General features: G+C 41.3%; 2 protein-coding genes across 2 annotated transcripts; one reads left to right on the plus strand and one right to left on the minus strand.

Moving 5' to 3' along the window:
• Nucleotides 1–657: 657 nt before the first annotated feature.
• On the plus strand, nt 658–1,997 carry LOC125287762 (the record flags this gene model as incomplete). The annotated part of the gene is given in 2 exon segments (XM_048233785.1): nt 658–755; nt 861–1,997. Coding segments are annotated over 2 exon segments (676 nt in total), but the record flags the coding sequence as incomplete, so codon positions are not given.
• A 7,548-nt stretch (nt 1,998–9,545) lies between these two features.
• LOC125287763 (myosin regulatory light chain 2, skeletal muscle) lies at nt 9,546–15,609 on the minus strand. The gene is made up of 6 exons (XM_048233786.1): nt 15,457–15,609; nt 14,265–14,363; nt 12,371–12,551; nt 11,481–11,559; nt 11,022–11,070; nt 9,546–10,720 (listed from the first exon to the last, which is right to left on the minus strand). The coding sequence occupies exons 1-6, from the start codon at nt 15,457–15,459 to the stop codon at nt 10,616–10,618; spliced, it is 516 nt and encodes a 171-aa protein (XP_048089743.1). The 5' UTR covers nt 15,460–15,609; the 3' UTR covers nt 9,546–10,615.
• Between the last annotated feature and the right edge of the window lie 232 nt (nt 15,610–15,841).

Genomic DNA, 15,841 nt, shown 5'->3' on the forward strand with positions numbered 1-15,841 from the left:
GCTAAGTTAGAGTTAAAAGTTAGTGATTTTTTCCACGACATACTCTCTCTTGCATTGTTGTGTTACAGACGAAGCTGTCACGTTTTCTTTGGCTATCACAGCCGTTTATTCTGATAAATAGCAGAATAGTGTTTCACAATCACGTTCTTTGCTATAAAAAGCTTCAGTTAGCTAAATGAAAACAAAAACGATTCAGTTCACTGTTCCCAAGTTATAACGTAAATGTTAGGTTATCGAGCTAGGCTCCAACCAGATTAGCAAGATAGCACAACGTGGTGGACTTTTTCATTTAAGCTAAAACAAAACAAAAATGGTCTCTAATATAAAAATGAGAGACCTCCCGTGTGGATATACTGCTTGCATACCAACATATTATCACAATGAACACCTTTACCTAGCTATAACAGTGTGGTGCTTATGTTATGACTTACCACGAAACAGGCTACTGCAGACTGGTGATGGTGTGTAATAACTTGACCTAAAGTTTGCAAAATAGTACCAATAGATGGCGCTCGTGTTACAGAGAATGAACCTTTACCTTTTAATGGCAAGTGGAATTATTAACTCCACTACGTATGGGCAAACAGTAGTGTTACTTTGAATGAACAGCTACTATAAGTGAAACTTTGACAATGACTTAAATTTCTCTCACTGAAGGTTCAATCGTAAGAGGAGGAGGGATGAGAGAGGCCTATTTAGTTCTACTATTCCAACAGACACCTCCATCTCAGAAGAACAGCTGCCAAGTGCTACTGGTAGGTATCACTACAGACACAACAAGCTAAAATATTACAGCTCCTCAACTGTTAATCTCTGAGTGACAAGTTGTTCTGATATTTGTTGTTGTTGTTGTGAAACAGAAGAAGAGGATGTGGTCCCCATTGCTGAGTACAATGCGCTGCGTGTGAGCCATGACCGGCTACAGGAGGAATGTGCCAGTCTCCATCGGGATGTTATAAGACTGACAGCTGAAAACGAGAGGCTCAAAGAAGATCTCAAAGTCTCACGGTTTTGCTATAGCACTATCAAAAGTGACATTGCTCAGTTTATATATGGTCTTCAGACCATAGTCTTTGATTGGCTCATACAAAAGTTATCTGGCACTGTTGATGTGGTTTGTAACAAAATTAGTTTCCAAGATCATTTATTGGTAGTACTTATGAAATTAAAAATTGGCTTTAGCAATAAATACCTGGCTTATAAATTCAATGTCTCTAACAGCACTATATCCAAAATCTGTCGCACGTGGATACCAACCATGGCAATTGTACTGAAACCCCTCATAAAATGGCCAAGTAAGGGAGCGGTACTCAAGAGTCTACCAAAATCGTTCAAAAATTGCATTATTGATTGCACTGAAATTTTCATTGACAGACCTACAAATTTAACAGCAAGGGCACAAACATGGTCAAATTATAAACATACAACAACACTATAAAATATCTAATTGGAATTTCTCCTGCTGGGGCAATAACTTTTATTTCTGGGGGTTGGGGTGGTCGGGTCTCTGACAAACATATAACCAAGGAGTCTGGCTTTTTGAGTACGATGACATTCTGGCTGACAGGGGATTCTTAATCAGAGATGATTTGGCAGCATTAGGCGTAACATTGCGAATACCCTCTTTCACAAAAGGTAAAAAACAACTTGGAGCCCATGAAGTAGATAGGTCCAGACAACTTTCACGGGTACGTATACATGTGGAGCGTGTGAGTGGCCATTGGAAAACATTTAAAATATTGCAGACTGTCATTCCCGTGTCACAGGTAGACATGCTAGATGACATTGGTGTAGTTTGTGCTGCCCTTACAAACCTCTGCAACAGTGTTGTGCAGTAAAAACATGATTAAGGCTATGGTTTATGATTGGTTATGGTTAATTTTATTCATATACATGATTAAGGCTATGGTTTATGATTGGTTATGGTTCATTTGATTCATATACTAATACAATTGTAAATTAACAATTTATAAACAATAAATTTCAATTGCACAGTATTGATGATGTGTTTTTATTTAACATTTGACTACAATTTCACTTTAAAGATGATGGTGAGAAAATGTAATAATTTTTATGTTTACAATTTGCATTCTATGAAGACCCAGCCCTGGGTTTTCCTTTTGATGCCTACACATTCATAGTGAAATGGATAATGACACCTACTGCACTCAATTATTCGGCCACATTCTACTCTTCCACACTTTTTGCAACACTTTGCAGGTTGCATAGATGGATCAAATGTTCTGGTCAGGAGCTCAGGGAGAACAACTGAGATAAAGGTGTCACGAACCTTTGGCATTCTCTCTTGTAAAAAGTCCTGATTTCTCAGGATGCGCTTGACAACAAGGTCTTGCTTTGTCCATACAACAAAATCACAGTGAGAAACATTGCATACATACATCTGAAATTGAACCTAGTAGTAGGGGTGTGTTTGTTTCAATGTTTGTGTTTGGTCTAGACAAAACTGTTTGTCTGCCGTAGAACCACATCTTTGTACTTATAGGGGCATTTGACTCCTTTGCCACAACAGGAACAATTTATGATTCCATCTGGGGATGAACCAAGATGTGGCTTTTCGCGGGGGCACGACTAATCCAGAGCAGGTGACACTAAAGTTTTGATGGCTTTTTGCAGCATACATGGCATAGCACTGTCTTGCAACAGCCTCCATGTTTCTTCCCCAACGCACAGATGGAACCTCAAGTGATGCATTGCTATAATGCATAATGTCCTTGAGGCATTCTTCGCTTTTACATTACATTACATTACATTACATTTTGCAGACACTTCTTGACCAAAGTGACTTACATATGTCAGCTATATTACAAGGGATCACATTGTCCCCGTAGCAACTTGGGGTTAAGTGCCTTGCTCAAGGGCACAACGGTGGAAGCTGGGAATTGAACCGACAACTTTCAGGCTACTGCACGCTAGCCCAGCTCCTTAACCACTACACTACCACCGCCCCCCCCTTAGTTTGTCAGAGGTACACACAGGATAGAATTTTGTACTTATGATGCGACCTGCTCTGTATGTGTACCACACTTTGGATTGTAACTGTTGATGAGTTATTAATTCTAACTTTTGATATTGGATGGGCTGCAGATTTGATTGTAATTTTTTAAAAACCTCTTCACTTTTACTCTTAATTTCCTGTGGGCAAAGCTCACTCAGCGTTGTGTCATTTAGTGCTGTCAATGGATCTGGCAAACCCAGTTCCTCCTCTGTGTCACTGCCAGATGATGCTGTGTCTGTCTCACTATTCTCCAGGCTTGTTAATACTGCAGCATGTGGAGCAATTCCACGGAGCTCCTCAATGTTGTCATCTGTTAGTACTAAAGAGTAGAACATAGCCATAGATTTATTTTATCAAGGGGCATGTTGCAAAGAATAACTATAGTACAATTGCTTTCCCCTGTTGGTCACCCATTTGCCTGTCCTAGACACTCTCCACAGGAAGAGAGCTATTACAGGTAGCACACAAGATTGCAAAGACTATTGCCAATATTCTCTGAATATGTTGAATAGGCCTGTTTGTCAATCAGTATCTTTCTGTTCGCATTTATTGACATTAGCCTAATTGCGGTTAATGGCCACTAGAGTGCAATAACATAATTTTTTATCAAAACAAAGCTAATTGGTTGAGAGCACCAAATTTGAAGATCGTGACGTCGAAGGACGCGACAGTGAACTCTCAAAGTCGTGAGAAGCTGGCGGATGTGCTGAAGTAGCGAAAAGCTAATCTGCCTGGTAGTAATATCTTACTATATGCGATATCACCAGAGTTAGTGGAAACTTGTGAAAAATAGTCAGTGGAATACCACTGAGAGAGGGAGGCGCACCAACTTAAAGTAACAGGTAGGCTACAGTTTTTTCCGCTGCCGCCGAGCAGCTTGCTTCATCCAACGTGTGACTGCGGCTAATGCTATGTCAGATGTGTTGGTTGCCTGTGGGTGCCTATGCTAGGTTAATATGATCCCGCCGTGATATGGGCTCTTAAGACAACATGATTTAAAAATCTGATTTAAGGGGGGGGGGTTGTTTTCCTGTGGACATGTGCCTGCAGAAGACACGAATAGGCGATTTTGCAACAGGTGGCAATGCAAACAGGAACAACATATTTTAAGCTAGCCTATTTGCCTATAGCACTAAATGCCTTTTGTGATTTTCGGGTGCTTAATAGTTGCCCCAGCCTTCTGTCTATTAGTATAACATAGTATAATTAACTAATAACATAGTATAATATTAGTATAACATATAATTAGTAGAGCTATTAACTTCTGTCTGTTTCACTTCTTTCCTGCAGTCTCTCCAGAGACAAGGTCCAGATGTCACTGATGTTTCTGTCGTGCCCACTCTTGCAGCAATTTCAATTTTGAACATGACCGCAGTTGCATGACTACAACAGGAACCTAGCCTGTGAAAGTTAATTAAATTATAAAGAAATGACGATGTAATGATCTGTGAAAACCTGTTTAACTAAGTTCGCTTGTTTAGCAACATCGCTATGGCAAAGCATTAGTGTTCAGCTAACTAATTTATTAAGTTATTTAGACGATCAACTTTCTATTTATTCACATTTCCAGTGGTTCTAATTCACTACATAATTGAGGGGTTTATGGTTTACTTTTTTGAGCCGTTTTGTGTATGGTTTTCTTAGGCTACTTCCTTACCCAGCTATGCAGGTACAATTAGCTGTCAATATCCAGTTGTCAGATTTATGGACGATGGCCCAGGCATCATACATGTCTTTGCCACTTTGCCTCTGACTTGGCAGGACTTCTGCCCGTACCACACAGAAGTCTGTTTCATCAAAATCGTGATACAAAATTTCCTGGACGTGTCCAGATAAAACATACTGATACGCCTCTAACGATTTATATGCTAGCAGTTTCTCTTTGGTATATACGCTCGGCGTTTCGATAACATAATTATATATATCGAGCCATTGAATATTAGGCCACCTGCTGGGGTCCTGTACCCAATTGTTAATCCTGTAAGGATCCGGAAGCACTTTACCATTTACCAAAGTCAACTTTGCAGCGTATCTTTGTTGGTCTAAAGCGGAGAGTTGTTGACAGTAATTCGCCATTTTTTGTTTTACAGTTATTTACATTGTCGGAGTGTTCTGTTGCCAGGTTGCGCACGCAGCTCCATCATTTACTAACTTTAAATCGGTCAATAGCTTGACGCTTTGGGGAGTTTTGTATCAGTAGGTGCAGCACGAGTGAACCATTTGCCTAGAATCTCTGGAAGAATGCAGCTTTGGAAGAATATTTTAGCTTTCTCAATGATGGTGGAGTGCAATTGGAGATCAGGCATTATTCTTTCAGTGTAGAATTCTTGTGGGGTCCAAAAGTCGGCATATGACCGTTGTGTGACCATCAACTGATACTACTTGATATGTGTGGTCTCTCTTAAGGTGTACTATCCTGTCTGTCTCTGTCAAACAGAAATCAGACTTTTGTACAAGATCTCTAAGCCTGCTACACTTGGCTGTAATAGGGCACTTTATTTCCAGGACACCTTCTCCGTGGCCTCCACATGCTATCAAACCTTCTGGACTGGCACCAATGAATGGGTGAGTCGTGCTGATGTGCAACCCAGTCTCTGTGACGGTGAAGTCTTCGTGGTTACCAGCATAAAGCTGACTGTAGACCTGCCGAGCAACTGATTCATTCTCCTTTCCCCACCTGTGGAAAGCAAATTAAATCATTCTTAATTATGAATGTGTTCTTTGCTATGTATAACTGTGAACCAATCATAATGTACATAAGTAACCTTAATAAATAAGTTTCCACAATATACTGAAGACATTTTGCCTAGTTTCTTAAGTTGAAAAATTAGTGTTCCCAGGGTAACAGATGGACTTGATCAGTGATTTTGGTGGGTTATACACATCAGACTTGACAATAGCTTTACAGACAGATGCTGTGACTCTCCCACATCTCTGGCCAAACCACACCTTTGACTTGTACTGATCTTTGGTGCTGTCTATGATGATGTTTACCTGAAACATACATGATTTAATTTTCATACAGTGGGTACACTTGTCCGGTTTCACGCGTCTCTTATTTATATTTCCTCAGTGAAGCTGCAATGACCCAAACAACCTCAAGTAATACGTTGTAAGTTGTACGTTATAAGTTGTAATACATTATAAGTTGCAATATGTTGTACGTTATAGGTTGTAATACATTTCACGCAGCTGCGTGAATCACAGAAAGCATGAATGAAGTGGCCACTGCTAAATGGGACCCACTGTATGTCTTCATTAAAGTACATACAATAACAGTTACAACTGGAAAATGTTAAATATTAAAATATTAAAATAAGCTACCTGTTCTTCAGTGATATTCAGCAGATCTCCACAAAGAATCTTGTTACTCTCTTCCAGGAGTTGATTGTAGTCTTTCTGCAGATTCTCTGCATTGTATAGTGACGAGAGTGGCTTTGGGATAGAGTGTAATTTGAGTATGAATGCCTCACAGTATGTAGGAAGAATGGAGAGAAGTGCAGCAGTTGGGTTGGATGAATGTAGTCTTCTGTAGAATTCTGCTTTCTCAATCTGACTTGGTGCTAAAATTTCTGTTTCTCTGAAATGGTGCCTGTCTGGTTGGACCTTGCTGCACATGAAGGACAGATGTCAACCTCTTTGCAGGGGGAGTAAAATCAATATCGGCCAGGGTAGCATACTGGGCCGGACTTTCCTTTGTAGATGTGTTCCCCAACCATGAACAAGGCAACTGAGTGACACCGACATCCTGCTTGGACTTCGCATAAACATACAGGGCAAAAGCGACAGCTGCAGTATGTGAGCATGCTTCGCTTAGTCCAGCTTTACACGTGCAGTGGGCTGTAACAATAGTGCCATCCGTTTTCGCTGCCAGCCACGCTTTCAAAGGCTCCTTATCCAAAGACTGAATGGAATATATATATATATATATATATATATATACTAATTACGTTTCCATAGCTACACCATATCTTGAGAATAAAATAGGCCTAACGTTACTGTTACATTTGTAGCCTAAGGTTGTTACAATTGTATAATACCGGTTCTCCCTACCGAGATACACAACCGATTAGCCTACAGATCTATGTGTGTTGACCAGGCCTAGACAAGTTAGACTGCACAGTCCTTACTAAAAGAACAAAACAGCAAACCCACTGAGCAAGTGACGGTTAAGTGAAACAATAACTAGCATAATGGTAGGTTGGCTACTTACCGATGCTGTTGTGGCGAATATGTCATCAGGTGTTTCTTGGACGAGTATATTTCTCACCCATCCATTGATCACGAAATTAAACGCGTCAAGGGATTTGTATGCTTTCAAGTCTGCTCCTGTGTATGGGGAGGGCGTGTTCACTAAATAATGATACACATCGTGGTACTCCACATTTGGGTATCTGACTGCCGCTGTTAAAGCCACCACACCATCAATTGGTGTGGTGTACGGATCAACACCCCCAATTAAGGCAATTTTAGCAAAATAACGTTCCCGTGACAGGCTATCAAATGTTAAACGGGTTAACGTTCCGTCATCATTAACGTCGATGTCTGACATGTTGGCACGTAAAAAATACTGATGAGTGACCGAGGGACAACGGTAGGCAACGAAGGTTCAATGCGTTCCTTGCCTACCAGGAGGCGATGTAAACAAAGAATCACGTGATGAAAACGTCACAAGCAAAACCTTAATAGACCCTTTCAACAATAAAAACAAAAACAATGCTTGAACGTTCTATTTTGTTCCCAATCTACTTCCTCTGCATTAAGCTAACATATGGAATGTTAAAACGGAAGCCTTGTGGGGCCAACTATGATGCTGATAATGGAATTCTCTTGAAAGGGTCTATTACAGTAATAAGGCTTAGCCTATGCTCCCCTAATGGGACTGATCTTCATGTCCTTCAAAGCATTCTGAATTTATCTCTTTTGGTTTATAATAGCAAAATAGTGTGAATAGACGTCAAAGGGTAGAAGTGTGCCGTTGAAAACTGTCTGTAAAGCTGTTTGCAAAATGTTTGCTGTGCAGTGGGGTGTGGTTAGTTTTGCAAAAATAGGACAAAGAACGTGGGCGGGCACTCGGTAGAAGTTTCAAGGTACATTATGGGCCCCAGGCAAAATGTTGTACAACTTCAGTTCAGATAACTTTATCATTATTATTAGGGGCAAAACCCATCCATTAAGATTTAAAAATTAATAAGTGCAAGTACAATGTATAAAATGTATGCAATGTTAAGAATAATTAATAAACAAATAAATAAATAAATCAGCAGTCATACATCACCTGTATACAGACACACACACACACACACACACACACACACACACACTTGCCAGTGACAGAACAGAGCATGCGGGGTGCAAGAACCAGTATTGTTGTAGTTATGTGTTTTCATCTATTCTGTAATTGTGTAATTCTGTAGCCTGTGTAGGCTACTAATAATTAAAACTGCTTCATGTGTCGATGATTGTTTATTAATGTCAAATCAACTGTGGTACACAGATTAAATATTAGATGAAAAATGGAAAACCATTGCATTTTAGATAATTATATTTCACAAACACTTTGGCAGAACTATGAGACTTATGGGAGACAATAGGCTATCACAGTGATGCCAATTTCTTTTATGACCACCTACATCTAGACAACAATTTGGAGTGAACCCTTTTAATCTAAGAACATAGGCTACAGCCTATCATTTTGAATAGCATATGCCAAAGTTGTTTTGAGTTTATAAGCTACTATTTATAATTCACTCGTTTTGTTCGTTTTGTGAAAACAATCAAACTCACAATTGATTTCATGATCATTGTGTTTATATGTATGCTTTCGATATGTATACTATATTTATTTATTATATGTATACTTTCTTATTATATGTATACTTTCGATGAAAATCCTGTAGATGGTGCTTGTAAATCAAACAGAAATCATCTAGTATTGCCTTCATTTTACAACATAATATCCTCTTTTCGTCAATCTACTGTTTTGGTCTACTTTTCTACCTCCTGCACGAGCAAAATGAGTCAAAATGTCCTATCCTCTTGAAACCTAAACACCTTACGATATATTTATTTTTGTTCATTATCATTATAAAATCATTGATTTATTTCAATATTTGTTTTTTGTTTTTTGCTTCTTCTGAGTTTATTATTAATAATATTATTATAATGAATGACTTGATGCTGAAGATATCCAAATATGATTGAAATGTTTATAAAACACTTGTATTTGTAAAAATATTTGAATACTTTGAATTTGTAGTGCCCTTAGATGCAGTAATATAACTAAGATAGACATGCTCTAAGAAAGGCACATCCCCCTTTGCAATGCATCTTTCCTGTGTCCTGTTTCCAATTAAACAGTGCTCAATTTGACATGTATGCATAAGACAATCTAGGCAGTGTGCAGCCTACATTTCCACAGTAGATGTTTTCTTTCTTTCTTATATTGTTGTACGCATGGTCATCCAGTGCCTAAAGCTTTGCTTTGTATTCCTATCCCATTCCAAGTCACACCAAAGGAGACACAAGGTTACGAAAAAATTGGTGTTTTTATTCATTGATGGTTTATTAGTTACAGAGATGTTTTTCGCTAGCAGAGAAATGGATAGACAGCAGAAGGACATAGATATGGAATGGGATGGGGGGAGGAAGATTGTGATGACGGGATCATAAGAAGGAGAAAAAAGATGCCAAAACAAAGAAACATGTCTTCTTTTGTTTTTTTAATGACCTCTTTCTTACTCATTCTACGTCACAATCATAAACACTCTCTTATATAAAGATCTTCCAAAAATGTTTGTCCTTTTTAAAAGTCTTTTTCTCTGTCTCCCCTTCCCAGTTAACACCCCTAAAGTTCCTCTGTCTCCAAGGAGAGAGAATGAGAGCAACTGAAAGACAGGGGTGAGGGTTCTATTTTAGAACAAAAGGCACCCCTGCATTTTAACTAGATCTCCTTCACGTGAAGAGTAAAGACAGGGGATGTACTGCTCCACATAGCGCAGTACTCCTGGCCCAACAGTCCCCCAGCCAGGGCCGAGCGCTCAGTTGTTTCAAATAAGCGAACGAGCACGACGCCATAGCACCCAAGAAAATAACGGCTTCTCTCTGTCACCGCGCTGCTGGTCTGCTTTGCTTTGATTGTATGCATACATGGTGTAGGTATGGCACATGCACTGTTGGGACAGGATCAACAGAGACAGAGGAAAGAGAGGGAGTAGAGAAGAGAGAGAGTGATGGAAGACAGAAAGAGGACAGAGAGAAAGAGAGGGAGAGAGAGAGAGAGAGGAGAGGTCGAGGTCGCTTTCTTGTTTCAAGGTTATTTTATTGAAAATAATCCCATGTCCGCCAAGGTAGCTCACACATTCATAAGCCCAGCACCTAAAAAGCCTCTCACTCGAAAAAAAAAAGCTCAGCTCAGGAGACAAGTCTTTGTTGGCGCAAGTGAGAGGCCGAAGGAAGTCGAAGCAGAGGAACTAGAGCACGCCGAGGAGGGAGAGAGAGCAGGGTGAGAGTAGGAAAGAAGAGAAAGAAAGATAGAGAGAGGAGGAAAAGAGAGGCAAGAGTGGGAGAAGTCGAGAGATGGAGCGATGAGTAAAAAAGTTACTCTTCTTCCTTCTCCTCTCCGTGAGTGATGACGTAGCAGATGTTCTTGTAGTCTACGTTGCCAGTCACATCTGGGGGGAAAGCAGCCCACAGGTTCTTCATCTGAGCAGGAGGAGGAAGAGGAAGATAATCAGTCACCACCTCAGATACAACATGACATCCAAACTGGCATAATAAATCGATAATACATTTGACTGAAATATGAATTGCATCAGTGTGTAATTAAACAAATGTTTTTGCCGTTTTACTTTGTTGATTATGACAAAGCTGTCTTGTCATACCCTATTAATCTTAAATGAACAATTCTGTTGCCTCTAAAATGCACATCATCTTTATCATGTAACATTATGTGAAGTTATCACCAACATCAACATAATCATGAACATAATCCATGAAGACTCACCTCCTCAGGGGTGAACCTGTCGCACTGGGTGGTCAGGAGCTCCTCAAGGCTAAGGGGCAAAGATAAGAGGTCAGAGCGTGTTTCTGAAATCTTCTATGTACGATTTCAACTGATTTAGGCTAATTTACAGGCTGGGTCACTAAGACAGAGGCTACTGAATTGATATATTTTATTCACACTAAATATACATCAACAGTCAAATTGGAATCACAATGCCCACTCACAAACGAAAGGTGATATCCATAATCTGTAATCTTACAAACGGCAATCAATGTAAAAATGCCTGTTGAGTGTGTGTGTGTGTGTGTGTGAGAGTTTTTTTTTGTGTGTGTGTGTGTGTGTGTGTGTGTGTGTGTGTGAGTATATGTGTGTGTATTTGTGCGTGTGTGAGTATGGGTATGTGTGTGTGTGTGTGTGTGTGTGTGTGTGTGTGTGCGTGCTCAGGATCAGGACACTCACAATTCCTTCTTGATGGCGCCAGTGCCCTCGGGGTCCAGGACCTTGAAAGCGCTCACAATGACGTCCTCGGGGTCAGCACCTACGGAGGGAGAGGGAACGAGCGAGAGAGAAATGGAAAGAGAAAAAGGGGGAGACACAGAGGAAGGAGAGAGAGAGAGAGAGAGAGAGAAATGGAAAGAGAAAAAGGGGGAGACACAGAGGAAGGAGAGAGAGAGAGAGAGAGAGAAATGGAAAGAGAAAAAGGGGGAGAGAGAGAAATGGAAAGAGAAAAAGGGGGAGACACAGAGGAAGGAGAGAGAGAGAGAGAGAGAGAAATGGAAAGAGAAAAAGGGGGAGACACAGAGGAAGGAGAGAGAGAGAGAGAGAGAGAAATGGAAAGAGAAAAAGGGGGAGACAGAGGAAGGAGAGAGAGAGAGAGAGAGAGAGAGAGAACAATTAATCAACCAAAAATAGGAAACATGAGACTTCAAGGATACATGTTGTTGATATCAAAACAATTAAAGACACTAAAAGACCCCTAAAGTGGTGGCAGAGGAGGGGTGCAGAGAGGAGATGAGAGGAGAGGTGTAGAGAGGAACATGTGCAGTTAAACAAAGATTATTATTATTAATATATGATAAATAGTCTTTATTTAACAGCACACATTCCTCTCTGCACCACTAGAGGATAATAGTGCTCACACTTTAAGTACTAGCCTCTAGTAGGCACTCTTATCCTCTAGTCCTAGTATTATACAGTACAAAATATAATAATTGACAGATGCAGTGGTAGCTCCTAGCTATTCTGTAGTGTCCTCTGCACTGCAGCTTAAATGTTATTCTAAGTCGCCTTGGATAAACGCTTCTGCCAAATGAATCGATGCAAATGAATAAATGTGTCCTTGTTCTCACCCTTCAGCTTCTCGCCGAACATGGTGAGGAAGACGGTGAAGTTGATGGGGCCGGGAGCCTCCTTGATCATGGCCTCCAGCTCCTCACTCTTTGTGTTCAGCTGTCCCATGGTGGCCAGCACGTCCCTCAAGTCATCCTTGCTGATGATGCCATCCCTGTTCTGGTCAATGATTGTGAAAGCCTGAAGAAGAAGAAGAAAAAAAAGGAAAAGAACAGGAAGAAAGAGAGAGGACAGAAAAAGTCCTGGTTAATGTAATTCCCACAAACCATCAGTCTGGTAATCAACTAACCTCTTCACTGAATGTGCAACTGGAGTGAATAAGGTTGGTCAATATCGATGAATAAAAATAAAATGAATAAGATTGATTGTATGCCGTTGATCTTTACGATAATGATCTGGATTTCAGCTCTTTTATCAGTCCTCACTGATATTTATCTCTGGGGGATGCGAGGTATGAAGATGAGAGCTGCTGGTTGAGTGTATGCTATAATCAATAGTGCTTGCGGCACCATCGAACTCAGCTGTGGGAGTTAACTTATTAACGTGTGGCGTTGATAGACACTGCTCTCCTCAGGAGTTAACTTATTAACGTGCAGCGTTGATAGACACTGCTCTCCTCAGGAGTTAACTTATTAACGTGCAGCGTTGATAGACACTGCTCTCCTCAGGAGTTAATCTATTAACGTGCGGCGTCGACGGACACTGCTCTCCTCAGCGCCCTGCCCTCCTGAGCGTGCACATCTCTGCCAGCTGAGGAGCCGCTGTAACCTGACCTCCGGCTCACCGCCTCAGCGGACAGCTGCTGCCGACTTGTCTTGGTGAGGTGTTAAAATAGTCTCGGAAGACCTTGGAGGACTTTTAAGGAGAGAGGATTGATTACAGCACCCTTCTGACCCCCTATTTTGCACCCCCAGTGGCCCCCCAGAACTCCCCCTCCCTACCACCCCCCCACAACCCCCACCCACCCCCACCCACACCCCATCTAAGTATGTACCTTGCAGTCAGGATATAAAAAGGGAATGTTGCATAAGATTGTGCTTCCTTACTCATAGAGCCTAACACTAACCTTTCTCTGATTCTTGTTAAGCTAAATGCCGGAATTTCTTAGAAAACACCTCTTTTCATTTCAGCCTGCTATCCTCAGAGAGGTTCAAAAAAAGTACACAACAGAAAAAAAATAATATTTAGAAGTTCACATTCTGCCATGAACTGACAAGACAACAACGAACTGATTCTGGAGTTACCCCTGAGTATGCCCATATCCTTCTAATAATATTCCTTAATTGAGAAGTCCATCATTTTCCATTGAGCAGACTAGGAACAGTTACTGTCCGCTGCTTCAGAACCATCCTTAAAAAAAAATTCCCAGGAGTGCAACTTAAACGCTCCGTGTGACACCAGCAGTATGTGGCAGCTGTTAGGGTATCACATTCCCAGAGGATCACAAGGAAGCAGGACAAGCACCCTCTCAGAGGCTCACAGCAGCCACGGAAGACATCGACAACTTAGGAGTAAAAAAGGTTTGCGGATCCTCTCCCTCCGACTAGATCCACTCCGTGTGTGGATTAATTCTGTTGAAGTTGTGATGTGGATAGCTTTGACGAGGATGCTCGTGTCATAATAAAAGTCTTCCTTGTGATTTTTTGAGGGATCTTAATGGGGTGGGAAGGGAAGTCAAGCCTTAGCTGCTTATTTATATCACTGGCATCTTGAAAAGCCAGAGCCGAAGTAGGATAACTCTAAAAAAGCATCACGAGGTGTTCTTGGCGTTTGGCTCAATGCTACTGTTACTGTAGACTAGCACTTTTTCTCCTCCCCAGACACGCCACCATGCTCGGCTGACCCTCGCTGTGCCGCCGTGCGGCTATTTCGAGTGTTTGGAGAGGACCTCACCTCCTTGTACTCCTGAATCTGGCTCTGCTCAAACATGGAGAACACGTTGGAGGAACCGCCATCTCCGCCCTGCTGCCTTCTCTTGGCCTTCTTGGGTGACTGTGGGGGGCATCAGAATGATCACACACACACAAACACACACACACACGCACGCAGAGACACACACATACACACGCAGAGACACACACATACACAGGTAAGAACAGAGTCAGAATAGACACAGACATGTACCTTCTGTCAGGTGCGAATAGTAAAGCATGAATGGTGTGTGACAGTTTATGATGACATTCTAGAACAGAAAATCTCCAACTTCATGTCAGTAGGTCAGTAGTATAATATTTCCATGGTTGAAATGTTTTAAGCATTTTTTTAGATAATATTAAAACAAATAGGCTTCTCTCTAATGTACTAGCTATTGTGGAATAAACTACTGACAAAAAACTATTGTGCTGTACACAGAATCCAAGGTACAATGAACTACGACAGCATTAACTATCAACAGCTGATTTTGCTACTATAACAAAGATTCTAGAACAGAGCTCTGTTCTAGAATCTTTGCTATAACAAAAGGATAGCCACTAGCCACAGGTTAGCGTCACTGCACTGGAACATGTTTCTGTGGTTTTGCTCATAGGCTTGACCAAGTGATATCTATGGATCAGCCTTGAATTTCCCCTTGGGGATCAATAAAATATCTATGGATCAGCCGTGAATTTCCCCTTGGGGATCAATAAAGTATCTATCTATCTATCTATCTATCTATCTATCTATCTAATAACTTCTGTCTCGAGGATATGTCTAGGAAAGCTGTCAAGTCAACTGTCAAAGAGGCGCTAGCAGGGCTAGCTAAAGCCTCAGGATTTTAGACCAGGACAGTCCCATTAGAAGCTGCAGTGCTCTGGTATGAGAGACCAGCAGGGGAGGTGCAGTGCTCTGATGCTTCGTCTAGATTTTCTCAGCCGACTGATCATCCTCCAGCTCCTGCCAAGGCCATGGCAGACGTCTCTCCACACAGTCTAGTCTCCTTCTCGCTACTGAATGTAAATTTATATAGAGATATGCTTTTCTTTTTCTTTTTGCTGTCCATGTTTCTAATATCCAAGTCCCTGTCTGCTCGATAGTTAGTCCCCTTGGTTTTTGCAAGTCAGAAGGAAGGTGGGAAATCATTCAAAGGATTGTAAGACACACTCACCATCTCTCAAGGTTATGTGGAGTTTGGGGTTGGTCGAGAGAGGAGAAGCCTTCGCCGAGCCGATGTGACTGACATACTGAAGGGGGCCTCCGCTCTCTTATATACTGGCACTTGGCCGACTAACTATAGCCACACCATCAGGTTTGGCAGGGAAGCGCACGCCAGAGAGTGTAAGGAAGCAGGGAGGAGGAGTAAGGATTGACTTGGGATGGGATGGGATGGGTTCGGAGGGGGTGGGGGTTGTGTGGATGTGTGTGTGTGTGTGTGAGAGAGAGTGTGTGTGTGTATGTGTGAGTTTGTGTGAGTAAGTGTGTGTGTGTGTGTGTGTGAGAGAGAGAGAGTGTGTGTGTGTGTGTGTGTAACTCTGTGTGTGTGTGTGTGTGTG

The sequence above is a fragment of the Alosa alosa genome, chromosome 22 (genome assembly GCF_017589495.1).
Source record: "Alosa alosa isolate M-15738 ecotype Scorff River chromosome 22, AALO_Geno_1.1, whole genome shotgun sequence".
NCBI lineage: Eukaryota > Metazoa > Chordata > Actinopteri > Clupeiformes > Clupeidae > Alosa > Alosa alosa.

Excerpts from the sequence above, each read along its gene's own strand:
- LOC125287763 (XM_048233786.1), bottom strand. Across the intron at positions 12,552-14,264 it reads AGATTCAGGAGTACAAGGAG|GCTTTCACAATCATTGACCA; the intron begins GTGAGGTCCTCT and ends CTTCTTCTTCAG. Across the intron at positions 11,560-12,370 it reads GTTCGGCGAGAAGCTGAAGG|GTGCTGACCCCGAGGACGTC; the intron begins GTGAGAACAAGG and ends CTCCCTCCGTAG.